Source organism: Camelina sativa, chromosome 8 (genome assembly GCF_000633955.1).
Source record: "Camelina sativa cultivar DH55 chromosome 8, Cs, whole genome shotgun sequence".
In the NCBI taxonomy this organism is placed as follows: Eukaryota; Viridiplantae; Streptophyta; class Magnoliopsida; order Brassicales; family Brassicaceae; genus Camelina; species Camelina sativa.
This window is the reverse complement of record NC_025692.1, coordinates 8,441,286-8,465,224: the sequence shown is the minus strand read 5'-3', so window position 1 is coordinate 8,465,224 and position 23,939 is coordinate 8,441,286. Positions and strand designations below refer to the sequence as shown.

General features: G+C 33.2%; 6 protein-coding genes across 7 annotated transcripts; 4 read left to right on the top strand and 2 right to left on the bottom strand.

Moving 5' to 3' along the window:
• Nucleotides 1-2,016, bottom strand: LOC104706721 (GDSL esterase/lipase At4g10955-like). 2 transcript variants are annotated; one of them, XM_010422934.1, is made up of 4 exons: nt 1,884-2,016; nt 1,541-1,678; nt 746-1,367; nt 1-634 (listed from the first exon to the last, which is right to left on the bottom strand). In XM_010422934.1, exons 2-4 carry the CDS (start codon nt 1,648-1,650, stop codon nt 230-232), a joined length of 1,137 nt encoding a protein of 378 aa, XP_010421236.1. In that variant the 5' UTR covers nt 1,651-1,678; nt 1,884-2,016; the 3' UTR covers nt 1-229. The 2 variants fall into 2 exon arrangements, with proteins under 2 accessions (XP_010421236.1, XP_010421235.1); XM_010422933.1 differs by having other exon boundaries at nt 1,541-1,671.
• On the top strand, nt 4,755-6,416 carry LOC104706720 (vesicle transport protein SFT2B-like). The gene is made up of 6 exons (XM_010422930.2): nt 4,755-4,948; nt 5,035-5,088; nt 5,258-5,331; nt 5,501-5,618; nt 5,803-5,861; nt 5,971-6,416. Exons 1-6 carry the CDS (start codon nt 4,838-4,840, stop codon nt 6,047-6,049), a joined length of 495 nt encoding a protein of 164 aa, XP_010421232.1. The 5' UTR covers nt 4,755-4,837; the 3' UTR covers nt 6,050-6,416.
• LOC109125851 lies at nt 6,553-7,253 on the bottom strand. The gene is made up of 3 exons (XM_019228375.1): nt 7,120-7,253; nt 6,829-6,986; nt 6,553-6,740 (listed from the first exon to the last, which is right to left on the bottom strand). Exons 1-3 carry the CDS (start codon nt 7,172-7,174, stop codon nt 6,723-6,725), a joined length of 231 nt encoding a protein of 76 aa, XP_019083920.1. The 5' UTR covers nt 7,175-7,253; the 3' UTR covers nt 6,553-6,722.
• On the top strand, nt 8,172-10,848 carry LOC104706718 (squalene epoxidase 5-like). Its single transcript, XM_010422929.1, has 8 exons — nt 8,172-8,412; nt 8,600-8,711; nt 8,862-9,042; nt 9,141-9,309; nt 9,433-9,651; nt 9,789-10,067; nt 10,177-10,455; nt 10,606-10,848. Exons 1-8 carry the CDS (start codon nt 8,209-8,211, stop codon nt 10,717-10,719), a joined length of 1,557 nt encoding a protein of 518 aa, XP_010421231.1. The 5' UTR covers nt 8,172-8,208; the 3' UTR covers nt 10,720-10,848.
• On the top strand, nt 16,005-20,601 carry LOC104706717 (squalene epoxidase 5). The gene is made up of 8 exons (XM_010422926.2): nt 16,005-16,357; nt 16,584-16,695; nt 16,994-17,171; nt 18,746-18,914; nt 19,060-19,278; nt 19,453-19,731; nt 19,859-20,137; nt 20,264-20,601. The coding sequence occupies exons 1-8, from the start codon at nt 16,154-16,156 to the stop codon at nt 20,375-20,377; spliced, it is 1,554 nt and encodes a 517-aa protein (XP_010421228.1). The 5' UTR covers nt 16,005-16,153; the 3' UTR covers nt 20,378-20,601.
• Nucleotides 20,876-22,188, top strand: LOC109125906 (uncharacterized mitochondrial protein AtMg00810-like). The gene is made up of 6 exons (XM_019228696.1): nt 20,876-20,968; nt 21,062-21,266; nt 21,327-21,445; nt 21,519-21,656; nt 21,863-22,008; nt 22,137-22,188. Exons 1-6 carry the CDS (start codon nt 20,876-20,878, stop codon nt 22,186-22,188), a joined length of 753 nt encoding a protein of 250 aa, XP_019084241.1.

The window sequence follows — 23,939 nt, the reverse complement described above, 5'->3', positions numbered from 1 at the left end:
TTAGCTTTGTTTTAAACATTAAAGTAGTTTTAGAAAATATTATGAACAATTACATGGAAAGAAAAAATAGAAACATGGGAAAGATAACAAACATGAAATAGAAGACAAAAAAAAATAGTAGAAATAGAAAAGGATTTGGAACTAAAAGATCATTTGAACAATATAATAAAAGAACTAAAGCCAGTTAACCAAACCAAATACTGTATTATCTGACCTTCATTGTTATTTTTCATTGTAGGTTCAATTGATCCAACTTTCCTTCAATGTAAGGCCTAATGCAGCAGCTTTCCCAATTTGCCAGCAGGGTCGAGTCTCGCTCCCACCATTGGTGAAGCCCATGAGCTGTTGTAGACTTAGTCGGTTTGTTATTGTTTACAATCATATCTGCTGATGGAAGTAGGTGAAGAGGTTCTGTTGACAAATCTGATGTTGATGATTTTCCTCTAATTTTTCCAACCAATAGACTTCTCACTGATTTTCTTGCACCGGTTCTTTCGATTTCGCCTGCACCTATCTCAGACATGTAGGTTTTGTGTCTAAAGTAATCAATATATCCTGCACATATTGGATCTGCTGGGTTGACATATAAGTAAGGTATCCACGATGTTGTTTTTGGATTGTCTTGATCTTGAACCTATAATTATATAAGACAAACAGTTTCTTGTAAGAACATCAACTTCAACAACTCTAACTAACAAAATGAGTTCTTAATTACTAAACAACCATAGTTAAGTAAACTAGCTACCTTTAGATCGGTTAAGGCCATGACTACAGTGGCTTTGACAACACTCTTGGCGATTTGAAACACATTTTTAATCATATCTCCCCCAGGTAGCTGCTCCAGAGGAAGAGACGAGATGGGTGGGTTGAATATGTAACTTTCAAGGAGGAATCCAACACTTGTCATGGTCTTTCCAGCCAACAACACTAGTGCGGCTCCCAAAGAGTGTCCAGCAAGCCATATAGCTGACTCGCTATATTTTTCCACCATATTGCGGATTGCTTTTACAGCATGCATAGGCCTACCGCCTTGATGGAGGTTGTTGAAGCTTATTTTGAGGTTAAGTTTCATATCAGACTTCCAAGTCTTTCCTTTTAGCATTGTGCCACGGAAGGCAATTACATGGTGTGGAACTTTCACATGTGGGGTATTCTGGTAAAGGTTGTAAAGCTTGTATTCAAAAACGGCACCGTATATGGAGCCGTCGTCATCCATCAAGGTTTCGAGCAAAGTGAAGTTGAAAAACTCCCACCAAGGCTTGGCTAGTGACTCGGAACCTACACGTTTCTCAAGCCTGTCCCCTTCCAGTGTGTACACTCCATTTACCAAACTTGATGCCACTGAGGTCCGGTAGTACGAACTGGTCCTATTAGCAAAAAAATAAAGCAAATTATTTTGAGAATCTGATTAGACATGGGATATTCCCAAAGGTCAACTTTTACCAAAGACACTTCTGCACGGCACATGAATTTACATCTATCATATATCATAAAAGAAAACTTGTTATAAAATAACAAACAAAACAAATATATATATTACCAGTCAATAGATGTAAGATGGAAGGGGCCAAAAATGCTGAAAGTATCGGTATCTGAGTCTGAGGCAGTCGCTCCTCCTCCCATCATTTTCCTGAGAGAACCTCGTCCCATTTCTTTTTCTTCTTCTTGTTCCTATAATCTAAGATGTTAGTCATGTTAATTTTTGGTAATCAGAAGTGAAAAAAATTGCCGCAAAAGTTTTAAAAACAAAAGGAGAAAATTAAATTACTAAGCAAAATCATTTCATTAGTGGATATATACACAGAATGTTTTTATTAAAGGAAAGAAAATAACAGAAACTGATGAAAAAGAGAAGAAGAAAAAAAAGACAGCTTTGAAAGTACCTTTTCCGTGGTCTTATTGGTCAATCAGAATACAATTCAGTCGAAAATGATTTAGTAAAACTTAAGAGTTCTTCTGTTTTTTTCTTTCTTTCAAGAGTTCACCATAAGAACTGAGTTATTTACACAGATAAGGATCTTGCTATTTATAGATGGTAAAAATATGAAGACTTTTTGGATCCGTGGACCTATCCCTTAATTTAACACTGACACCAACACGAGCCAGACTGTATGAACTACTTCTTTAGTTACAAATTGACAAATTTTCTACAAATTGGCAATTAAAAACATATTAAACAAGTATGAACCAGAGAGCGCATACAACTATACAAGATACAACGAATTCGATTACCAAATCATATATTTAAGGAAAACAAGCGTTCGTTATCCATATATATCCCAACATCATCAAACCAATATAACAAGAAAACAAATTATATGGTTGAAAAAAAAATAGTTTTAAATAAAAAATGATTGTCAAGTACACTAGCTATAATTTAATACATAATCTTATAACTATATTAAAAAAAATTAATAGCTATAGTGTTATACGAACAATTAAATGTGGATGGTTACATACACAAAATTAGATGTGTATGGTACATACACAAGCAAACCTAAGTTATGTGATTGACATTATAATTTATAAATCATTTTCATCATTATTGTTTTGTCACTCGGGTTCACTCACATTTTCATATTTTCAGCATTTATACCAAAATTAGTTCGAAAGACTGGCGAAAACATGTAAAATCTAACGAATCCAATTGCTTGCCACATGAACTTTGGGCCATGATATATGTGACGAATGATAGATCATATAGAGTCAACAAATTATGCTTATAGTGTAAGTTATATAGCTTACATTTGCTTATGTTCAAAACATATCATCCTACATTAAAATATACATTGTTCAAAAATTACACACTCTATTTTACTAACACTGTATTAAGATCATACGCTATAATATACAGTATTAACTTTAGATACGTCATAATGCATGAACTTAAAATTAATTAGTTCTTTAATAATTCCTTTCGAATTACCAAAATAATTTTGCGTTTGAATATATTTAATATTTATTAAGTTATTCATTTCAGGTCCAGCAGTATGACTCTACAGTCTCTACTCAAGTTGCACATACTCTAACTAGAAAAGACTATATAACTAACAATGTTTTCTATTCAAGTTGTATTTACTCTCCAATTCCACTTTCCACCATGGTTACTTGACAGTTAACACTATATTTCTGCGCGAAAAAAAAATCGCATTTGAATTTTATACTCTAGGTCAACGAGAATATTTAATAATTTAATAATTATTAATTTTGCATTTGAAATTTAATAATTTGTTTTCTATTCACTGGCAAAGGACGCCGAAGAATAAGGGACGGCAACTAAAAAGTAAAACTATTAAAAATGTCAAGCATCAAGATATTATATCTTCTTAAAAATTCATGGTCAACACCTTTTTTATTGTTGCTTTATCAATTTCATTGGTTTTTTTGCAATATGGAATTCTAACTTCTAAGTGGCCGTAATATTATAATCATTTGACTTTTATCAATAGTTATAATAACTAAAGTAAAATTCCATTCATTATTTTTTTAGAGTTTAGTTTTTTTTTTTCCTTTTAAATCAAAGACCTATCTATGGACCAAGTGGCAAGAAAATAAAGTTAAATACACTATGCGGAATTTATTTTCTCTTCATGTGGACGAGGTGAAAATGTCTCTTAATAATATTAATGTAAATTCCAAGTATATGGAAAAAAAAAAAAACATCCGAACGAACACTTCAAAGTTCAAAGTGAATTTTACTTTCCAATCCTCCAAAAACAAGTGTGATAAAAAAAAAGTCATTTCCTCCATTAATATAGATTTACAAAATTATTTATAAATTCTACATAATATTATATAATAACTAATAAATGAATATATAATCTATATATACATTTTTGGAGACATTTATAAAATAAATCTTGAGGTTGATACTTATTTACAACCATGCAATTGGCATTAAAAATTAATTTAATAAACACAATTAACTCTACTTATATTTGATTTTTTTTATAGAAACTAAGTATTTTAAAAGGTAACAAACATAATTGTAAATGTATACAGATTTTATAAGGAGGTGAGTGAAGAGGTATTGTTCTTTAAAACGAAAAACTGGTTTGATAAAAAGTGACTTTTAGCCTCACATACTATATTTTACTTTCACGGGTTTCATATGATGAGTTTTTGCGGATTAAAAATCTTTGAACATGTTGCGTGATCCGCCTAACATGGCGGGTTTGGACTATAGAACCAACACTAAAACTATTAGTTTATTTCGTATACTATAGATATGTAGTCATAGTTTGAAAAATTAACTTATAAATTATTTAATATATGAACTACAAAATATTACACATACTACAACACATTCTTAATATTCCAAAAAAAAAAATTGTATACACATAAAAATATATACTAACGTATCATATAGGTATATACCTCTGTTTATTTATAGAAAACAAAACTAAGTGTTTTAAAATTTTATATTCTATCTAATAACAAATTTAATGTAATTAGATTTTAAAATGTATAAAACGTAAGAAAAAAGAAAAAACATTCTAAATAAAATTAAAATTTAATTAGTTAGAAATTTGAAAACTAAATAAATTAAAAATTATAATTTAAAATATATTAATTTATAATTTAGTTCTGCGGTAAAAACCTAGTTATAATGGAAAAAAAAAATACAACAGTACACATGAGAAATTCCTAAATTAATTTTACTTATTGGACTTGGGCTTAATGCGGCCCAAGAGTTGAGATAATGATTGCAAATAATCATCATTGATCAAGAGGTGTGACCGTGTGAGCGAGAGAGTAACTCTTTTACTTTTTCAACGGTGAACTCTCTCCGATCATCGGCAAATTTTTTTTTTTTTTAAAAACAGTAATCGTAGAGATGCAGAAGCTGAACGACTTCTTCTCCGGTGGCGGAGACGGCGACGATACAACAACTGATAATTTCCTTGAAGATGGATCGGAGGGTCTCTGCTCTCTCTCCCCTACCCAGGTTTCTCCCCGATCAATATTTTATCTTAGGGTACTCTTATCTGTGTTGTTGAACTCAATCAAATCGTCTTCAATGTTTTTTCGCAGAGAATGTACGGATTCGCCGCTTCGTTGGCCACTGGTTTGCTTCTTATGTTTCTGGTAAAGATCGATGTGACATATTTATTAGTATCTCATTCGATTCCATAAGATAGAATCACAAAATCCGATTGTATTGTTCTTATAGTGATTGATTTTGATGATGTTCTATTGATCGAATTGGGATGGTTTTGATCAGTAAGTTTTATATATATGTTTCTTCTTTCTACAGTCCATGATTGTGTTTTCTATCCCAATCAAATTTGCACTGCTCTTCACATTTGGAAATGTTCTAGCTATTGGAAGGTATGTTTTTTTTTTTTTTTGTCTCAACGTTGCTGCGATTTGGCTTACATTTTCACGATTTCAGTTCTTTTTAACATTCAAAGATTGGAAGATGGTTCTTTCTATAGGATGAACCACAAGAGATCAATGTTTGTTTTAAACCACAAGAGATGAATTGTTTCTTTGGCAGCACAGCCTTCCTCATGGGACCTGAGCAACAGATGAATATGATGTTGGACCCTGTTCGTATCTACGCTACATCTATTTATATTGGATGTGTCGTTATTGCACTCATTTGTGCTCTCTTGGTATGTTTCCTTACTCTCTCTATACAACAAACCAATCATTATATGTAGTTCCAGCATGAGATGTATAGAGTATCTGCAGGATCCAATATGAGTAATGCACAAAGTCTGCAATTTGTTTGTCTTGGAAACATCACATCTTGAAACTTCAGTCTTTTTCTAAAACATATTATTTCATCTCGTGTAGATCCACAGCAAAATTTTAACATTCCTTGCGATCCTATGCGAGATTTGTGCACTGATATGGTTAGTTCAATGCTAAAAATTCAACCTGAAACAGGGTTTGTTTCTTCAAGAACCCGAATATTCTTAAGCCTTGGATTGAACATCTTTCTTATACACGTCTTGATGACAGGTACAGCCTCAGTTATATTCCATTTGCACGGAGAATGGTCTCTGAAATAATGATCCGTCTCTGCGATACCGAGTTGTAGACTGTAGTCAGTCATCTGGCAGCAAACACAAAGCAAGTAAGTTGTATCTACTGGTCTCAAGAACTTGAGATCTGATTTTCCGGAAACGAATCTTGTTTGTTTTTTGACCTGATCGGGGTGAATCAGAAGGAATGCACAGATTGAGATTCGTTTATAGGGGTCTTGAAGCTCTTGTGAGTATTTTGTTGCTTCAAGCTCTTTTTCTTTGCTGCTTCAGTCTTAAGACTTAACCACTGTTTGGCATTTTGTGTGATCAAATACTATGATTTCTTTTATTCAAATATTTGGCTGGAAAGGGATATGACTCATATCATATGAGAATGAGAGTAAGAGTTATGAATAGTCTAACATGAATTATTTTGTTACTTACCTAATTTCGAATATTGCACATCATTCTTTCAATTGTTTAACGCTCAATAATTGTTAACCTAGTGGCTTAATTAAAAAATTGTGAAGACAATAATGTAGAAACTCGAAAGAGGCATTTTTTTTAACTTAAAGAATAATAACGAGAAAGAAAAGAGTATCATTCTTACAAAATCATCGTCTCCTCTACATTATTAGTTATTTTTTACAATTAAAAAAAACAACAGCATAATAAAAACTTCACCAGCCGACAAGACAACAAGAACCCCAAACTGGTCGATTGATTAGGTTTTCAAACATAGGAATATCAGATGCAACCACCCAACTGCAACATTTTCACAAGTAGAACAAAAAAAAATCAAGAATTGAGCTACTAAACTTGTTAAACAAAACTCTACATAATATAAACTCACCATTATAGATTCTATTTCTTTGTCGGAGACAGGCGTACGTTTTGGCTGCAGAGATGCTTTTCCTCCATCAGCAGTGTTCTTGGGAGCCGCCGGAACATCTGAACTCACCGTCACATTTTTCTTGACGCCGGTAACAGATCCCGGAGCAGGTCCAGAACCTGAAAAAATAAAAATAAAGAGGAGACGTCAAGAACAAGAATAAAGCTACTAAGTGATGATCTTTAATAAAGCAAGAAGCCGAAAAGAACCGAGGAAACAAAAAAGACTAATAAGTGAGAGAAAAATGTAAACCAGATGAAATAGAGTGTCGCTGAGGAAATTTGATACGAGGGATTCTCTTCATCATCAGCTTCTTGATTCTTGAAATCGTAGCGATTGCTTTCTTTTTTTTCTTCCCTCTGATTTTTTTATGTCCATAGAGAGATGAACGAAGCTCTTATCTTTATCCTGAATTTTAATGGGCTAATGGGCCGCAGAATGTTCGTTCGATGGGCTTTCTGTAGTTTACAACTCGCCCGAACTCGGTTAGGGGGTTATCTATCAACTTATAAAGATGGAAGAAAAAGAGAATTTTAAAACGAAAACTTCATGAGGATAAAGCCATGTGTAGTACCATGTTTTAAAAATCTCCCCTCAGTACCATTATGCCCCTTAAAATTGCGAAGTTCATCTTTTCCACTTCGATTAATGACTAATCTCTGCGTAGCATCAATTATCTGATTATGCCTGTCTAATTCGATTATAATCTGTTTAATCCGATTACTTTCCGCTTAATTTTGTGTATACCGATTATTTTTAGAACTAAATATAAATCAGACATATATATTTTTGTTATTTTGACATTTAAGTAAGAGTTTATGATGTTTTGCAATAACAAATCTATAAACTTTTAATAAAAATCATAATTTTAAAGCCAATACTATAGTTTTATATTTTTCTTTTAACATAAACAGAATTATCCATATATTTAGTATAATATATTTTAATTTTATTAAAAATTTAATAAAATAACCTAAAACTATCCCCGATTAATCCTGTTTAATATCCGATTTTCTCGCTAGACGTTAGGTCCACCCCGACCGCCCGACGAGTGCCTAGCAATTTCTAAAAGAGGGGTATAGTCTAGATAACTAGATATCATATAGTTTGACTTTGTGACACCGATGAGATATTATATTGTCGTGTTCATAAAAAGTAAATCAATAATTGAATTCGTTATGTGGTGTGGATTTTGTTGCGTAAGTATTTTTGACTTGTTCATAGAAAACAGCCAAAAAATGAATTACCCTCTTCACAAAAGCATGGAAACCGTAATGGTTATATATATTTTCACTCATCTTTACTCAACTATCTCATAAACCTTATCGAGAACTACTGGATATGGATATGGCTTTTACGCACGTATGTTTATGGACGCTACTCACCTTCGTGTTGACATGGACGGTCTTCTACGTCACAAACAGGACCAAGAAGGCCACGAAGCCTGCAGATGCGGTGCCGGAGGAGCGTAAAGACGGTGCTACGGACGTCATCATCGTCGGGGCTGGTGTCGGCGGTTCGGCTCTCGCATATGCTCTTGCTAAGGTATTTAACACAACATATGATTGTTGTTTGTTGTTTTGTATAGTATTTGTGCATGAATGGATAAGATAAAAACTATATAAACAGTATATGATTGTTATTGTTTTGCATCATATATTTCTATTGCAATATTTTTGGTTGGGACGTACGAACAACAACGCTATGCTAACTAAATTTTGATAATATATAGGACGGACGTCGAGTACATGTGATAGAGAGGGACATGAGAGAACCTGAGAGAATGATGGGTGAGTTTATGCAGCCTGGTGGACGTCTCATGCTTTCTAAGCTTGGCCTTCAAGGTCTGTCTCTGTTTCTTTCGTTTTTTTCTTTTATTTTAAAGTATATATATATATATTAAAAAAAGTATATATATATATATATACGTCTCTCTTTATACATGTAACTAAATCAAGAACTTTATATTGTGTCTTGGGGTTACATATGTATAGATTGTTTGGAGGGAATAGATGCACAGATTGCTACGGGCATGACAGTTTATAAGGATGGAAAAGAAGCTGTAGCACCTTTTCCGGTGGAAAATAACAACTTTTCTTATGAACCTTCTGCTCGATCTTTTCACAATGGCCGATTCGTCGGAAAATTGCGCCAAAAGGCTTCTTCCCATCCCAAGTACGTATCTCTCTGTTCACTAATTTTTTTACTCAATATATATACTACTAATCTTGGCAGTAGCAATGAGTTTGTTTGCACCAATCATTAATTGGCAGTGTGAGGTTGGAAGAAGGAACAGTGAAGTCTTTGATAGAAGAAAAAGGAGTGATCAAAGGAGTGACATACAAAAATAAAGCAGGAGAAGAAACAACAGCCTTTGCACCTCTCACTGTGGTATGCGACGGTTGTTACTCAAACCTTCGTCGGTCTCTTAACGACAACAATGTAAGTATACTCTCCTTTACACGTAAAGATTTTTAAACATATCATTACTCAAAATTTTAAGATGTTACTCACTATGGTATACTGATTAGTTAATATGTATCAATATGCTACAACTTGGTATAGGCGGAGGTTTTATCGTGCCTAGTTGGTTACATCTCAAAGAATTGTCAGCTTGAGGAACCCAAAAACTTACACTTGATATTGTCTAAACCCTCGTACGCCATTTTGTATCAAATAAGCAGCACTGAGGTTCGTTGTGGGTTTGAGATTTTCCCACACAATTTTCCTTCTATTGCAAATGGTGAAATGGAAACTTTCATAAAGAACACTATTGCTCCTCAGGTAAACAAACATTCGGATGATTATTCTTTGAAAATATAAATATATAACTAAGTTGGTGTTACTTCATATTCATACATAGACACATTCTAACATTTGCAAGAGGTACGTTTAACATCTCTTTACACCATTTAATGTAGATACCACCAAAACTCCGCAAAATATTTTTGAAAGGGATAGATGAGGGAGCACACATAAAAGTGGTGCAAGCAAAGCGCATGTCAGCTACTTTAAGCAAGAAGAAAGGAGTGATTGTACTGGGAGATGCATTCAACATGCGTCATCCAGCGATCGCATCTGGAATGATGGTTTTACTGTCTGACATCCTCATTCTAAGCCGTCTTCTCCAGCCATTAAGCAATCTCGGGGATGCAAAAAAAGTCTCGGAAGTTATCAAGTCCTTTTATGATATACGCAAGGTGAACATATATATGTCACATACTCATCTAAAACATAAACATTTGATCTAAACCGATTTACAACTAAATTGATTTATTTGGAAATAATACGTTATAATTTGTGGTGAAGCCAATGTCAGCGACGGTTAACACACTAGGAAATGCATTTTCTCATGTGCTAATTGGATCGACGGACGAAGCAAAAGAGGCAATGAGACAAGGTTGCTATGATTACCTCTCTAGTGGTGGGTCTCGCACGTCAGGGATGATGGCTCTGCTCGGCGGCATGAACCCTCGTCCCCTATCTCTTATCTATCATCTTTGTGCTATCACTCTATCCTCCATTTCCAATCTGCTATCTCCATTTCCCTCTCCCCTTCGCATTTGGCATAGCCTCAGGCTTTTTGGTGTAAGTCATTGTATCTCTCGTCATACTTCATCAAATTTTTTCGATAGATTATTATTTTTTTTTTTTTAAATGACACTTTTTTTTTGGTTTACCATGACTATTTGAAATTGATATTATTTTTGTTTATTTATGTTTTATTTGAATCACTAGTTGGCTATGAAAATGTTGGTTCCCCATCTCAAGGCCGAAGGAGTTAGCCAAATCTTGTTTCCAGCAAATGCAGCCGCGTATCGCAAAAGATATATGGCCGGAACTGCCCTCTGAACATTGATGCACCAATCTTTTAGATTGTGAAAATTGTACTGCAGTGTCAATGCGTACAATTATTTAATATGTAAAATGGAAAATATCTAATAAATAAATTAATTTTAATAATAAAACGAGTTTTCCTTTTGTTTTGTGTACAAACGGTGGCTTTGGTTTTCATACCCAAAATCTTTAATTTAGACTAGAAATAAAATTTATAAGATAGAATTAATTTTCGGAAACAGAGAAGACCTTTCTGATCTATTAATGGAGTGAGCCAAACATGCATTAATCCCAGATGCCTAATTTCTGGTCATCTTGATAGGCAGACGAATGCCGTCAATTCCTAATTTTCATGTCCATAACTAAAGTAAGCTGAGAATTCGACATAAATATTCAATGCATATTATCTCTCTTCCACAATTATTGGGTTACTACTATGACATGAAAGACTAGCTACATAACCTCTCTACTGTGTGTGTTTTCAGTCGGTGTTGGCTGAAATAATTGTAACTGTGCACATATGTTCACAAAAGAATTAAGATACAAAGTTTGATTAACTAACTCCCCAGCCCCTCAATTGTACCAACTGATAGTTGGTTTAAAAGCATGAAGAGCTCCTATGAAAAATATAGTCAAATGATGAGTCTTTGCAAACTAATTAGTTTCCAAAGACTCATCATTTTTGTTTATATATTCAACTTTCTCAAAAGAAAAGGACTAAAGGAGTATCAAACCTTCTCGTTCTTTTAAATGCTTTACTTTTGTAAATTCATATAAACCCAAAGAAACCATGGTTTTATATTTTGGTTTAATCACAACTCGAAAATCAAAACAACACTACTATGTAAATTATAATATATTTGATAAACAGTTAAACTCAGAATTTCAAAGTGGATTATCTTAAAGATTTCCCGATCGAATTGGTCTGAACATGGTATTTTTTTCGCAAAAAATTCATCTTATGTTAATCAGGTCAATGCCTTAATAACTTTTTAATTAAAATTTTATATATAAGTTACCATTTCATTCAATTATTGAAAGCCGGTCCAAGGTTTCCAAATTTTTCTGGATGACCTCAAATAAAAAATAAAGAATAAGGAGGAACATGATAATCATCTTCGTTCTTCAAATTTGTTAATATTATTTCCACATCATTTTCCATAAAATAAAAAAATAGAACAAAAATGTTTTTTTCTTCTAAAATTGATGAAGTAACAAATGGAACAAAAAAAGGTATACATATTAAAATTTGTTTTTAATTTAAAATAAATAAAAATTATGACAATTGACAAAAATAGCACAAATTTAAAATTTTCTCCCAAAGTTAGTAAACAGTGTCGTATTTTCCAAAATTAGCACACAAATAAAAACACTAAAATAATTACTAAATAATAAATAAAAATCTCCATCTTTATCTCTGCAATAATGAGATTTTGGAGATTTTTTTTTCATCCGTGTCTTCTCCAATTCGTCTTGATTCCTCTAGAACCAGGTCTCTTCTTCTTCTTTAATATACTCTTTGAGTGATTCACCAAGCTTTGCTACTTGTAATTACCAATACAGTTTCACAAAAACATATGAGCTGAAGCGTGACAAACAAACAGTTTTCATAACCCAATCGAGTCCTTACTCTCCCAAGACCATGAAGCATCACAAATTTCTCGCCAATCAATTTTCATCGCCGATCTGTTGTCATTGTCGTCGTGTTCTCGCCACCGTGTTTGTAGCCGTGTTCTCATTACCGATCTGTCCTCGTCGATCTTGCTTGGAACTCTGATTATGTGTTCGGATATAGTTCTATTGAAGCATATGAAGAACTTGGTTCAGTGAATATGTTTAAAATAAACCTTATATGAAGAACTTGGTTCAGTGAATATGTTTAAAATGTTTGGTTTGTTTGTTCTTTAATGATGTTTGATTTTTGAAAATGTGTTTGTAGTTGAGATTTTGGTGTGTATCATTGTAAAAATGTGTTAACGTTTTGAGTTTTTTCTTGGTAGTTGGTTTGATTTTATTGTCTTATTTTGTGTGTGTTTATTGGTTTAGTTTATAACATTATGTTGATGGAAAATTGAATTTATGTAAAGTTTTTCAGGATAGCTTCAATTTGTGTTCTCCTTGGAATGTATCACCTTAGTAGGCTTGAAGAGAGTAATGTAATCCTTTTAGCTTATTGTTATGTAGTATCTCTTATGTTCATAGCATTGGATTTGTTTGAAGTGCTCTTAACAAGGATCTTTACTCTGGCTTTTCTTCTTGTTTAAGTTCTTTGTTTCTTAGAATCTCTTCTTTTGTTCTTGCAATTTTAAAAACTAGCACCCAACAAGCAACATCCAAAACTCATTGAAAATTCAGGAAGAATCGCAAGAATTTCAGAAAAGCTTATTTTCACTTCAGGATGACTTTCATAAAAGTTTGGATTTCAGGATGAACTTAATGATGGATCTTTTGCCTTCGTGGCTTTTTCTTCCTTTGTTGTATGTTGGTGTTTAGTTTGCTACTAATTTTAGGACTAAGTAAAAGTCTTCATGATTTTTCAATTTTTGATCGTTTTTCAAGATGTTGTTGCTTACTTACATCTCTTGTTTTTCGGAGAAAAGATGTTCAGCTCTTGCATCATTTGATCAGATGAATGAGTAACTAGTAAAGCACCAAAAGAAATTTTTTTCAAGAGATTTTGGCTAAGACAACAAGTAAAGAAAATTGAAAGATGAGATGTGCAATTACAATTGTGCAACCACATATAATATATTTCTCCTTGAAAGATGAGATGTGTAAACTTTTGTTGGTAGCTCGTATAATCCTTTCTCCTGACTTTTCAACTTGAAAAATCAGAACCTAGCACTCCTTGGAAATTTAAGGAAAGAATCCACAAAACTAAAGAAAGCGTCCATGAATTTTAGGATGATCTTCATAATAAGTTTAGAATTCATGATGAACTTAGGGATGATATTCATAAAAAATCTGGATAATGGTGAACACCCAAATATGCACAAAATGATATCATTACCTCTTACTAATGGAGTAATCTCCCACATATGGAGGCAAAATATTTAAATAGATTTATAAACATATTTACTTAAATTTAGGAAGAATTCAATAATATTTAGGAATAAACCCTTAAACTTCAGGATAGCCTTCATAAAATATTTAGAAATACAGAAATCAAATTATTACTCTTATATGCATAGACAAAATATCAGGATGTGCACAAAATAAAATCAAATATCCCTACTAAATGGAGTAATCTGTGATAGATTTTAGGCAAAAAAAAATTAAAAGATGCAATAACTCATTTCTTTAGATTTAAGAAATATTTCATAATGTTTAGGAAAATATTCTTGAAAATTAGGAAGACTTTCCTAAATATTTTCAGAAATCGCAAAAATAGTGATGACCATAACCAGAAAATATTATCTTACTGTACTCAGCCTCATGAACACTACTAGCCAACTTCATAACCTCTGATGTACAAGGTGAATAAGCCGAAGACATCAAAATCGGATGACAAACTTTCTTACTCTTTACAAACTGTTTTTTTTTCTCTCAATGACTTTCTATCAAACACTTGGTATGCAACAACTTTGGTGTCCAAAGATAAGATAGTAGCACTCAAATACACCTTTCAGCTTTAAGATTACCCATGTTTTTTCATTTCATTCACAGTTCAGATTCTAATATGTACCCAAAAATTCAGCCATCATTCCTAATAAGGTTTCATTCATTAATTACCAAAAAAATCCCAATAGTTCCAATAAACAACAATTCCCAATAGTTCAAATATCATAATCATATTTCATTCAATACCCAACAATTCCAATACTCATCATTTCATTCACTAGATGACAAAATCCAAGAATTTGAACGGAGGAGAAGCTTCAAGTTCTCGTCCACTTCCTTCATCCAACACAACATCTTTATTTCCACTTCCTCCTTCACATTTAGAAGCTTTGATGGTGGTCTCAGCAGCAGAGAACAAAGATCGGTGAATTTTACTAATTATCATCGGTGGGTGGTGGTGGCAATCTCGTCGATGGTGTTCCTCGTTTGTCACCAATCACCACACTCCTCCCACTGTTTCTTCTAATCTCGTTGACAATTACACTGATAGAGCTACAAATCCAATTGGTGATGAGACAATTAACTAAATTCAGAAGTGATAATACCAAAATTTGCCTAATTCTCCAATCAAAAGCCATAAGATTGATGATTTCGATCGAGAATCTCAAAAGCAGAGATCAAAATTGATATAAGGAAGAAGAAAAAGCTTCGTCGGAAGCTTCACCACAAGCTTCGTTTTCACTGGAAGCTTCACGGGAAGGTTCACCACAAGTTTCGCTGAAAACTTTGCCTTCACCGAATACTTTGCCGGAAGCTTTTCAGAAATTATAAAGATCGTAATTTAATAAATCAATAGATTGATGAAAAAAATTAGAATTAATTTTGTTATTTAAGATAAATAATAATAATTCACTAATGCTACTTTTGGAATATTTGAACATGGGTGCTAATTTTGGAAGAAAAACTTAAAATTGTGCTATTAAAAGGTATTTCTCTAAAAATTATGTTTGTTAATAATATTTTAATCTTATAATTCAATAGTATTCATATTTTCATGTTAAATTAATCTGAAGGCTTTATTTAAAAACTGTATGAATAGTAAAATACAGTTAAGAAATGTTTATATCGTAAATAAAAACTAAAGAATATTTTAAATTACTCTTAAAAATTTATTGTATAAACCTATCGATACTTAACATGACATGTATAATTTAATTCAAAAATTTTCTTTTAAAATAAAATATAAAGATTATTTATACACATTAAAAATAGTATTAATATTTTTATTGATTGATTGATTTAATATCAAATATATTTTCAAAGATATTTTTATTGTTTTGTTACCATTTATTATTTTGGTTCTTCTCTGCATATTTTTTTTTTGTTTCTCAAAAATTGTTTATTTTGTTTTGCATTGTTCTTTTTATTTATTTTCTTTTTTTTCCTCTTACCAGTATAAGCCAAAGAGAACATTTTGGCGTGTCGTATAAAAGAGATCTTTTTAAACGATTGCTTTCTTTACCTCCGTTGTGGACCGACCATCTATTATCAAAACATTTATTGCCACATATAGCGTTACTCTTTTAATTCATCATTCAATACACTTTGAAAAGATGTCAATAGTTTAGGTGGTTCCTTCAATTCGCTTTCTCTATATACTGTACAAAATCATTAACTAGAGCTTAGTGGTCAGTGCCTTATGTTTGTATCTGAAATATAAATATCGTTGGTTCAGGTCGACGTCGACACAGCTCAGAAATAATTAAGAGAGTTATGTGGACAACAAAAAAGTTAAATTTATTGCTTTCAAAAAAAGATTTGATAATGTGTGTGATGCCACGTCCAAACTGACATATCTCTAAACCATATTGAGAACTAGCTCACAGATATGGATACGGTTTTTACGCACGTCTGTTTATGGACGCTACTCGCCTTCGCTCTGACGTGGACGGTGTTCTACGTTACCAACAGGAAGAAGAAGGTGACGGAGTTGGCTGATGCGGCAGCAGAGGTGAGAAGAGACGGTGCTGCCGACGTCATTATCGTCGGGGCTGGCGTCGGAGGCTCGGCTCTCGCATATGCTCTTGCTAAGGTATCTCTAAAGTGGCGTTCGAGTTTTGCGACCAAGTAATACATTTACATCGCACTTTTATTAACTATTTTCATATACTACTGTTTGCGCAGGAATGATGGGATAAAAATTTAGAACTAGACACACTATAAAAGATTGCTTTTATATTTGCATAATAAAATTAAGTTGCAATAATTTTATTTTATTTGCATAATACAATCTTATGCTAATTTTCCATTACATAAAGGATGGGCGTCGGGTACATGTGATAGAGAGAGATATGAGAGAACCTGAGAGAATGATGGGCGAGTTTATTCAGCCTGGAGGACGTCTCATGCTTTCTAAGCTTGGGCTTCAAGGTGATCTGTCTTTATTTTACATTCATAAACACATTTACATATTTCTTTCTTGATTTTTTTTTTTAAATAGAGAATCTAAAACCAAAATTCATACTAATCTTTGAAACTTTTGAGAAACCATATATTATTGTTATTTAAGGTGTCCGTGATTTTAATTGTAGTATAACTCGTACTATGGAGAATTCATTAACTACTGGATTTCCATAAAGTGGTCTATATTATCGTTTATAAAAGAATATGAATCTAAAAGACATTTTGTATTTTAGTTTCATGACCAAACTTGTGTGTTTATATATAGATTGTCTAGATGGTATTGATGCCCAAAAAGCCACGGGCCTGGCAGTTTATAAGGATGGAAAAGAAGCAATCGCATCTTTTCCGGTGGACAACAATTTTCCTTATGATCCTTCTGCTCGATCGTTTCACAATGGTCGATTCGTCCAAAGACTGCGGCAAAAGGCTTCTTCTCTTCCTAAGTACGTATCTGTATCTCCCTGTTCACCAAATTGTATATATGTTAAAAGTCTTACATGAAAAAATGTTGAGATAATTTATAGAATATATAAGAAACATGAACCATAGTATTCCATGGAAAATCAGGACTCTGATATATATATTGTTAGAATCAGATTGAAATAAGATTTTTTGTGGAAGTGATCTAATCTACTATACACAAGATATAACCTTTTAATTCATAGCTAATTAATTTGATACTAATGAACTTGTTTGATTAAAGAATTTGATTAAAGAATCTTATAATTCGAACTGAGTTATAAGCGTCTTTATGTCAAGCGTTTTTATAAGGGGAAAAATCATTATACCTAATTAACGTTTTTATGTCAAGGTGGTTTAGACAAATGAAATGATTGATATATTTATACTGATTTTTAATTATAAATAAATAAATATGGAAAACTAAATATATTAAAAATATATCAACATCACTCTTATCTATCTTAACATTTTTGAAGTACATTTTTGTGCCATCCTCTTTTATCTTTGTATCCAAACAAGTCTCAACTAAATTTTTTACAATCCTTACAACCAAACACAATCATTTTCTTATTTGATAATATTAATTTCCTAAAATATATCTATCTAATTTAAATCAATATGTTAGATTAAAATATAATTCTCCTTTCATTTTTATTTAATCTTATATTTAATTATTTTAATTACTATTTAATACATAAAGTTAATAAAATTTTAGATTTTTTTCAGCATATAATGTGATTTGAATTTTTATAAACGGATATATATTAAAAATTATCTTAGGATATTTACAATAGGGTGTCATCACTTTTTGCCAACTTCGGGTCGAGTTTTTAAATAAAATTATAACCGATTCAATTATCCGGATCCTCCTTAAGATTGCCGAATATTTTGGGCCGGTTTTTAATCCATAGCATACTTATTTACATCCAATTAATGCCAATTAATGCCAATTAATGCCCATTGTATCTTAGGAAAAATCTAATTTGCATGCCGAATTTATAGGACCGAGTTTGACAAAAAAAATTGATAATCCAAATTATGTAATCACATCCTCTTAATCACATCCCTAATAATATAGCAACTAATTCAAGATGAATACATCTTAGGAAATATCTAACTTACGTTTAATAAACGATTACATATTTGGTAAGATCTTATTAGCTTTCAATGTACACTATTAATCCAATATCAACTGAGAATCATAATAAGAATATGTCAATCATTCATTCCTAAATCATAACTAACAAATCGTATAATGTATATTCTTAACTTGCGAATCAAGAGTTTCTACAAAATTCTACCTACAACCGTTAATAGTATATATATCAACAAAATAATAAACCCGTGGTGTACCACAGGGTAAAACCTAGTTATATATTAACAAAAAGTAAAAAACGATAACACGAAACGAATTTCATATTAATGCTTAAGTGATTTCCTGTCAATAATTAAGGGTAGCTCCTCCAAACGTCCAATAAACTCCTGATGAAATTAAAACAGCGGGAACTATACTACTAAACCTAACAATAGCAATGATTTTGTTTATAATTGGCAGTGTGAGGCTAGAAGAAGGAACGGTGAGGTCTTTAATAGAAGAAAAAGGAGTGATCAAAGGAGTTGCATACAAGAATAAAGCAGGCGAAGAAACAACAGCCTTGGCACCTCTCACTGTCGTATGCGACGGTTGCTATTCAAACCTTCGTCGGTCTCTTAACGATAACAATGTGAGTATATATAACTATATATGCTCATCAAAACTGAAACAACTTCAGTCTTTACGTATAAATGGTAATGACGTTTAACTGATGTTACTCAGGTTGATTTAGTTAAGTTAGTTAACAAGTCTCAATGTGTAATAACTTCATATAGGCGGCGGTTCTGTCTTACCAAGTTGGTTACATCTCAAAGAATTGCCGGCTTGATGATCCCGAAAACCTTCACTTGATAATGTCTAAACCCTCCTCTATCATGTTGTACCAAATAAGCAGCACTGATGTCCGTTGTGGTTTTGAGCTATTCCCCGACAATTTTCCTTCTATTGCAAAAGGTGAAATGGCTACCATTGCAAAGAACAATCTTGCTCCTCAGGTACGCATTGGACTGTTTAATAAAAAAAGGAACTAAACATATACTAGTAATTAAGTTGGTCTTACTGGTACATGAATAAGTCATACATATAAATTTTCTAACATTTATAAATGGTCCATAGCTGTATATATGCACAATATATTAGTAACACCCCTATCTACTATATTTTTAAAGGTACCTCCAAAACTTCGCAAAATATTTTTGAAAGGTTTAGATGAGGGAGAACATATAAAAGTGGTTCCAGCGAAGTGCATGTCAGCTACTTTAAGCAAGAAAAAAGGAGTGATTGTGTTGGGAGATGCATTCAACATGCGTCATCCATCAGTCGCGGCAGGAATGATGGTTTTATTGTCAGATATTCTCATTCTACGTGGTCTTGTCCAGCCACTAAGCAACCTTGGTGATGTAACCAAAGTCTCAGAAGTCATTAAGTCCTTTTATAATATTCGCAAGGTGAGCCTACGTCACATACTAATTAATCATCGAAGGCTAAATATGAACGTTCTATTTTTATTTTCTTAACAAGTTAACAGCTAGCTTTAAATAATAATAAAAAACAACATGTTTTTGTATGGTGAAGCCAATGTCAGCGACGGTGAACATATTAGGAAATGCATTTTCTCAATCGCTTATTGCATCAACGGACGTAGCAAAAGAGGCAATGAGACAGGGTTGTTATGATTACCTCTGTAGTGGTGGTTTTCGCACGTCCGGCATGATGGCTCTACTTGGCGGCATGAACCCTCGTCCTCTCTCTCTCATCTATCATCTTTGCGCTATCACTCTACATTCCATTGGTCATCTTCTCTCTCCATTTCCTTATCCCCTTCGAATTTGGCATAGCCTCAGGCTTTTTGGTGTAAGTCATTATATCTATTATACGTATAAAATTATTTCAATAGAATTTCTAAACGCTTTTTGTGGTTTACTAATTATAATTTGACATTGATCTTTTTTTAATTGTATGTTTTATGTGAAACATTAGTTGTCTTTGAAAATGTTGGTTCTTCATCTCAAGGCTGAGGGAGTTAGCCCAATCTTATTTCCAGCAAACGCAGCCGCATATCGCAAAAGCTATATGGCAACCACTGCTCTTTAAATCTGATGCTCTAAAGTCTAAACCACAATCCGCAATATATACATATATATATATATATACCATATATGGAGCACGTTTGTGATTGTTAATTTGTCGAAATTTTATTGCAGTGCTTACAATTATTAGTATATGAATGTCTTCCGGTTGTTTGAAAATACTTGTTTTTTTTTGGATCAAAAATACATGTAGTTTAGAAATATCGAAAAGCTCCTTTTTAGCATGTTGCTTAAATAAACATCCTCTGTAAAACAGTTGTTCATTTTTTTTCTATTTGATATCAACCAAAAAACAATTGGTACATAAAAACAGGAAAAATCTACGCAACATAAGAGGAATTCAAATTTTGTGTTGGATGTTTGTGTAATATAGGATGTTCGAGGAGATAGACAGATTGTAGGGAAAGATTATGACGAAACGGTTGATCCGGGTGCAAAAATGACTATGATTTGAATGTTTCTAAAAGTGGTGGCTGCAAAGAATTGAGAGGTGCACCACCAAATGAATTTGCATGATGCTTTTCTTTATGGTGACTTAGAGGAGGAGGTCTACATGACAATACTTTCGAGTTTTTGGGCTTCTGGTCCAAATAAGGTTTGTCGGCTTCGGAAGTCTTTATATGGCTGACGTCAGGCACCATGTTATTGGTTTGCCAAGTTAACCACTGCCTTACTCGGGTATGAGCAGACATATGGTGATTACTCGTTGTTCTACTTAGAACAAGGTGTTATGTGGTTGTATGTTCTCATATATGTGGATGATTTGTTGATTGGTGGGAATAATTCAGGTGCTATTTATTGGTTTAAGGAGTATCTGAGTGAATGTATTAAGATGAAAGATTTTGGTCATTTAAAATACCTTCTGGGTATTGAGGTTGCTCATTCTTCGCAAGGTATATACTTGTCTCAATAGGAGTATACTTTGGATATTATTGATGAATGTGCTATGTTAGTCTCTTGGCCGTTTGACACTCCCAAGGAACAGAATCACATGTTACAAATTGATGCAGACGGTCCCTATGCTGACCCAGGACAGTATCATCGTCTTGTCAAGCGTTTAATATACCTCACGGTAACTCGCCCCACCTTATGTTATCCATATTCTTGCGCAATTTCTAAAGAAACTGCACGTTAAACATTGGGAGGCTGCACTTCGGGTGATTCGCTATCCCAAAGGTTGTCCGGGACAAGGGCTTTGGTTGAGTGCCAATAGAGACCAAACACTCTCTGCTTACTGCAATTCGGACTATCAGTCTGTCCTCTTACACGGTGATCTTTGTCAGGTTATTTTATTATTCTTGAAGGTTGTAACACCCTTGTTCCATTTTTGGGATTCTAGAGTAGGTGTCGGATGACACCAACATTTCTAGAGCGGACCAACTTATGTTAAACACACGTTTTGTTGCGTTTTGGGTTTTGGAAACCCTAGGGGTTGAGTATAAAAGGTTATTTCGACGCCTAGCTTAGTCACTTCTACCTTGTGCAAAAGAGAGAAAAGTTTATGCGAGGTTTCTATGATTTTTTTGTGGAGTTTGTGCCTTTTCTTGAGGAGATATTTGCTTGTGGCTGGGGATCTAAGGCTAAGAATGTGACTTTTCTGGACGTTTGTGGTGTCAATCTCTCTGTTTTGCTAAGGTGAGTGCATGACCATTCCTGATCTAAGCTGAGATCTCTAGTATTGGTGTTTCATGTGAATTTGTGACTTGGTTGATTGTTTCTCTGGCTTTTTTTGTGTGATTTGTGGTTCCTATGGCTTTTGTTAGCCTTTGGGAGAGTCTTGGCCATGTTAGAGGCGGTGGAAAGCGGAGATTATAACTTCAACTTCGAGGAGAATGATGTTGTAGGTTTGGTGTTGTTCGACACCAAGACATGACGGCGCCAGGGCTTTAATGAGTGTCGGTCGACACCATGTGGAGGTGTCGGTCGACACCAATTAGAGTTTTCGGGACCGACACCACCCTTCAGTAGGCGGCTGAATGCGTCTCCTTTTCATGGTTTGATTTATGATTGTTGTTTGATGCATGTAGAGATCTTATTACTTGTATGTCTAACCCAGTAAATGAGAGGATTGCCTCATTGAGTATTTTTGATAATATTTTTGCATCTCAATTGTTATTTGCGGTGCAGGTAAAGACAAAGTGTGATCGTGGAATCAAGGCGATGAAGAGGAGTGATATGCTCAAATTTACCCTAGATCTACTCTCTCAAATTAAGAGGTCACTGTAGTACTTAGGGGTCGAATTCCACAATGACTCAAGATTACACAATAAATTATAGAGTTTTATAATTAAGCTAAACAAATTAATTTGAATTAAAATAAACAATGCATATATAAAGGCTTGTGAAAATTCAGGGGATTAAAAGCAATTAAATAGGATTCAAGCAATTAAAAATCAGATCTAGAACTCTAAACTCTTTTGTAAAATAAATCAGTTCTCACTGCAAATATTATCTAAATTTAGAACTAGAAAATCCAAATCTCTTTGTAAAATTCTAGGTTAAAAATCAGCTTTAAAAACAAGTTTAGATTGTTCACAAAATTACTAAATCAAATCTCTTTGCAAGAAGTAATTTTGCTCATCAAAAGGTTTTATCAAGAAAATCAGTTATATTCTCATATGAATTTATTTTCCTAAGTTATTAATTCTAGATGGCCAATCAAGGATTAATATGAAGAACAACCTATGATGAAGATCTAGAAAGATAATGAATCCTAAATAAAAAGATCTAATAAATCATAAAATCCCTGTGATAAACCCTGAACCTAACAAGCAAACTACTCAGACATATTCAATGAAGAACAAAACATATTTTCTGAATAATAAGCAATAGATATCAAAGGTAAAAGAAGGAGTTTAGAAATTCTTCTCTCTACAAAGAAGTTCAGATCTCTCTCCCAAAAGCTCTGCATATCTCTCAAACAATAAAAACTGCTAGAATAAAACTTAAGAGTTTCTAAAACCCAAAAACAATATATATATATATGTCCTAAAACACGTCAGGGACTAATGATGCAAATATAGAAAATTTTTGGGCAGATTGTAAAACTTCCAAAACTTGGGTCTTCTTGCGGTTAACAGGGGTGTCGAACGACACCAAGGGTGGTGTCGATCGACACTATCACTTCTGATCGGCTCCAAGTTCTCTTCCTTAGCTGAATTGCTCCAAAATCCCTCAAATTGCTCCATTTTGCTCCGTTCATGCCAAAATCCTAGAAATCCTGTAAAGACTCAAAAAGCACACTTATATCATGGTTAAAAACCGTAAAAACTATGATATATCAACTCTCCCAGACTTAGCCTTTGCTTGCCCTCAAGCAAAACAACATCATCACCTGTGAATGAGGTTTGAAAACGCAGAAACTCCTTTTCTTCTTAAAGTAATGCCATGATCATCCAAACCATAATCCATATATTTAGCAGATAAATCCAAATCGAACCACCATGTACTTCTCTGTTGATATTCATAGCATCCCAAATTCAAACCAAATTCCACTACTTCCTCCATTAAGCCTTCATCGGTGGGTCTCATCAAGTTGATCAATGTCAAGAACCTTCTAAACTCAT